At 40.3% G+C, this 4,590-nt stretch overlaps 1 protein-coding gene across 1 annotated transcript in view; it reads left to right on the forward strand.

Moving 5' to 3' along the window:
* pde6d (phosphodiesterase 6D, cGMP-specific, rod, delta) overlaps window positions 1-4,590 on the forward strand; it is a 37,197-nt gene continuing 32,607 nt past the window's right edge. The window contains exon 1 of the mRNA XM_008408162.2: window positions 1-293. Within this exon, the coding sequence (XP_008406384.1) occupies window positions 244-293 (50 nt within the window). The 5' untranslated portion in view covers window positions 1-243. The remainder of the gene's footprint in view (window positions 294-4,590) is intronic.

A 4,590-nucleotide genomic window follows, 5' to 3' on the forward strand; every position in this document is an offset into this window, starting at 1 on the left:
GCAAATTGGCTGAGGCTACTGTCTGTCCGCTCAGAGCGTGTTTAGCTAATTCCATTAGTGGAATCGGATTTATCCTGTAGTCCAACTGTTCATGGTTCATTGTTTGGGCCTGTTGGTTCCTCTATTCCAGGACGAGATTTAGTTAGCTGGGCTAAAGTTGACGGCTGTTTAGATTTTTGTTGTGTTTTTTTTTTTAGCAAATTCTGGAGAACCCGTGAAACGCTAAGAGGAACCACTCCCGAAATGTCTTCGGACGAAGACCGGGCCAAGGAGATACTCAAAGGTTTTAAATTGTATCCTTTTATCAGCTGTGATGTAAGGCTCAGGATGCAGTAAGCTAGCAGGTAGCTGAGCTGCTGCGGCTCAGCTCACAACTCTGGAAGTGATGGCCTGTCGGCAGGATGTGGGGCTGCCTCTGGTGGCCTTGTTGTTGGGGTTGCATGAGCCCGAAGTGGCAGCAACAGTTCGAGTATTAGATCCACATTGAAGGCAGATCTGCAGAACTAGCAGTTTGTCTGAACTTCTGAGTTCATGTGCCTCTGAAGCGTGAAATGTACCGTTCTGTCAAGTGTTGTGGTGAAATCTGCCTGAAATGTCTGTCTCTTAGTTGAGGGAGTTTTTATTTTATTTTATTTTTTAGACTTTGGGTAAATAAAGATGCTCTGCATAAAGCGCTCATATTCATAATGAATGACCCGTAGACGAGCAGCTTTTTCTCTGGGCTTTCAGATACAGATTAGGTGTCGATCCCAATTCTAATCCGGAAAATTTGAATAGGAGTAGAGTCTGCTGTTAGTGCGCAGAGAACACGGAAGCTCTGATAGGTAGATTTCAGCATGTTAGGGCTGATGGATGTAAATTCTGAGACTTGTTGATGAGGTACTTGCTCATCAACTACTGCACAATAATTTGCACAACTACTATACTGTTGAAGTGGTAGTTTAAAATGTTTTTGTAACGATGAATTTGATTTACTGTGAGATGTAGAATATCAAATGGACAGTCCTTAGCTAATTTCTGGGGAAAATACTTGGTCATATTCGGGTAATAGACATGCAGTTTATATATCTATTTTTGTTCTCTGAATAAAAATAAAATGATGGATAATTGATGTTTATATTTGCTGGTGCTCTCCCTTTAATTCCATTTCAGCAGCTTACAACCAGTAGCAGCATGACTGCAGTGCGGGGGTGTAGCGATATAATAATTTCACGATACCATATACAATATTCTGGTCACGATACGATATGTATCACGATATTTGTTGAGCGATACAATTCGATACGATTCAGTGCATTTTTACGATTTTCTGAAAGATTTTAGAAGGACAGAGTGATTTTAGTGACATTTTATGTACTATAGACTTGAGGTCCTTGGGTCCTTAGCCCTGACCTGACGTACCTTCCTGTGGGGGGGATTTATGTTTTCGCATCCACCTGAATAATGTGTAGTTGCGCCACTGGCTCAAGTAGTGGCTCCGCCTCCCCATAGTGATCGACTCCCTGCAGCTACGCAGCGCCGCTATTCCCCTGCTTGGATCTGAGTAGCTGCCTCTCAGACTGCCAGGATCTCATCGTTCTCTCAGTCTCTGATACTCTTTGTCTGTTGCTAATAAGAATGATCGATCAGCCATTGTTATCATGGAAATCCTCACTGCGCCGCGGATTCCGGCTGCGGGTTTTCCTCTTCCTCTTCCTGCTCAAAACACAGCGCCGCTGCGGATGTTATCAACCCATGTTCATTCTTCAGGTAATCCTTTATATACAGAACAGAAACCGCTAAGCTAAAAACTAATTACGAAGTGAATGCTACCAGTCGAAATTTGCATTAATTTCGCGATCTCACTGCTTTTGCAGCTGCTCCGTTCGCGCCGCTACTCCTTTCCGCTTCTCCGTTCCGCTTCTCTTTCACGGTTACTTGCGCAACTTTACTTCGTTTCTCAGCAACAAAATACAGCCCATCTATTTATTGAAGATTTTGCATTTCCAAAAACACAGGAATCTAATGTTTCGTTTTGTATGTTTGGAAGCTCATTCCCTCTCACATAATCGGAAAAGCCGGGAAATGGCGGCGCTTTTGACATTTCTCTGACATTCGGAAAAATATGGTTTACTAATTAACTATTAACACAATTTAAAAACTGGTGTGTAGTTTATAATGTGCACTTTAAGCTCAAGTTGAAAGTGAGACTGAGGGAGGCGGTTTCTTGCTGCTACTCCCTTAACAAACTAGACCTTAAAAGAGCTAATAGGCTATGGACCCCTATGGTTTAACGGATCGATACTCGCGGATGAAAAATCGATACTTTCCGAGGGCGTAAAATATCGATATATATCGCTGAATCGATTTATTCATACAGCCCTACTGCAGTGATGGCTCAGATAACCCAACCTGAATAACATGCTGCTGAAGCCAGATTTGCTTTGCTGGTAGTAGCTTTTCAACTTGTCAGATCCACATGTGGCTGACCTGCAGCTGTCTAAACACTACTGATCGCAGCATCAGTAGTGCTGCTAAGCACTACTGCTAGACATTTATAATAAGATAATAAATATCTTACTATTTCAGAATAAGATATTAGCCATATCTTATTCTGAAAGATATGGCTCATATGCAGGCAGCATAAAAGATGAGATGATAGTAGTGGTGGAATCAAAGCCTGCAGAACAATTGAACTGCAGTTTTTTCAGTGTCAATTTTGGATGGAGTCCAAGGAGCTCATTAGATTTCATGTGTAACTCCTGATATATCTGTAAGACACCTGCAACAGCTGCTGGAGAGGAAGCAGGGAGACTGGAAAATAGCCTCAGATAAACCAAGAACGATTCTTCATAATCTAAAGTCTCCATAGACGTATCAGAACTACATTTTGTGTTTTTCTTTGGTGTTGATTCACAGATGGCGGTGGTAAGGCAACACTGGACTGCACCAGCCAGCATGTAGTCCAGCTCTACAGAGCTCTGCTCATGAGCTGATGTTGGAGGCAGGTGTGCTGAAGCAGAGGGACAACTAAAAGTTGCAGGAGACTTTTTTAGAACTGGTGTTTGAGAGCCCTTCTCTAGACCGTGTTATTGTCCCAGCTCAGGGACGGACTGGTGCCTAACCCCAGTGATGATTGACTGACAGAGGGGGCTGCTCTGGGCACAGATCAACCAATCATCCTGAAGTGTTGGACCAGGGCCGTGCAGAGACCACTAAAGGGGCAGGTGCTAAAAAAAAGGGCACATCTAACTGCATTTTAGGACAGAATATTAACAAAGCCTCTCAGCTTTCAGAGTTTAAGAAACAATGATAAATTACAAAATTGTGAGATATACAATCAAAGCGAAGGAAAATTTCCTTACAACTATACATATGTAAGATATTTTATTAGTAATTTCTTTCTGCGGGTCTATTTTGTTATAGGAAAGTATTGCAACATTCAAACCAGCAATTTAGCAAGTTATGTAAATCAGAGCTGGACCAGACATATTTTGTCTTTACAGAATTACACTATTAAAAATATAAACAAGGGCACAATGCAAGACTTTAGTGTGCTATAATCTATAAAAAAAAGAGCTGCCTGTTTGCTACACTCGCAGTGGAGATGAAGACGGTCCATTCAGGAAAGCAGAGCTGCATCAAACCTTAATGTGGAACTGCAGAAAATAGAAAAAAAAAAACAAAAGCAAAAATTTAATTAACGCATGTCACCATGAGAAAAGCCTACTGAGTTTTGCTTAAAAAAAAAATTGTTTTAAAATTAAAATCACACATTTTTGTCTCATGAAGTGAAAAAATAATTTGCAAAACAAACTTATTTGCTCATGTCAGAAATATTTTCTTGCTATTCTAAGTTTTTGTTTGACTCAAAGTTTTGCTTGTGATTCTCACATGACTTTGTGGGCAGGGCCTAAAATCACAACAAAAGATTTCTGAGGTGTGCAAATAAAAGTTTGTTTGACAAATAACTTTTTAAGTTCACAAGACAAAAATGAGTTAATTTAAAAATGTTTTTTAAACAAAACTTTTTGTTTACTTCATACTCTGTGTACCAGACCCTAAATTTAAAGTCTGGATTGAATTTTTTTCCCCTTCATTAATGACACTTTTATTACATTCATTATATCTATCATGGTAGTTCAGGGTGAGTTATTTTTAATTCTAAATGAATGTCCTTGTTGGACTTTTATTTAAGTGCTATTGTCCCATCTGCTTAGAGGTACATTTACCTAAAGATACATTTACCTAACGCTAGAATAAATTCCTCTAGAATTAATACCTCTGTGCTTAAAACGCTACTCCTTGCTCGAGCAGAAACGATACAACGTTCAACATTTTGCAGCAAAGGAAATTAGAAGACATATATCCATTATGTAGATGATCGGTTTTGGACAGGGTATGCGCCCCTATTGCATAAGCAATACTGAAGAATGACTGCTATCATTAATGATACAGGGAAGAAGCTTTTAAGTTATCTTGCTTGCTAGCAAGATAACTTAATCTTTGGGCTGCCACCTTATCGTGGTGGAGGGGTTTGAGTGTCCCAATGATCCTAGGAGCTATGCTGTCTGGGGCTTTATGCCCCTGGTAGGGTCACCCAAGGCAGAC

The sequence above is a fragment of the Poecilia reticulata genome, linkage group LG4, assembly GCF_000633615.1.
Source record: "Poecilia reticulata strain Guanapo linkage group LG4, Guppy_female_1.0+MT, whole genome shotgun sequence".
NCBI lineage: Eukaryota > Metazoa > Chordata > Actinopteri > Cyprinodontiformes > Poeciliidae > Poecilia > Poecilia reticulata.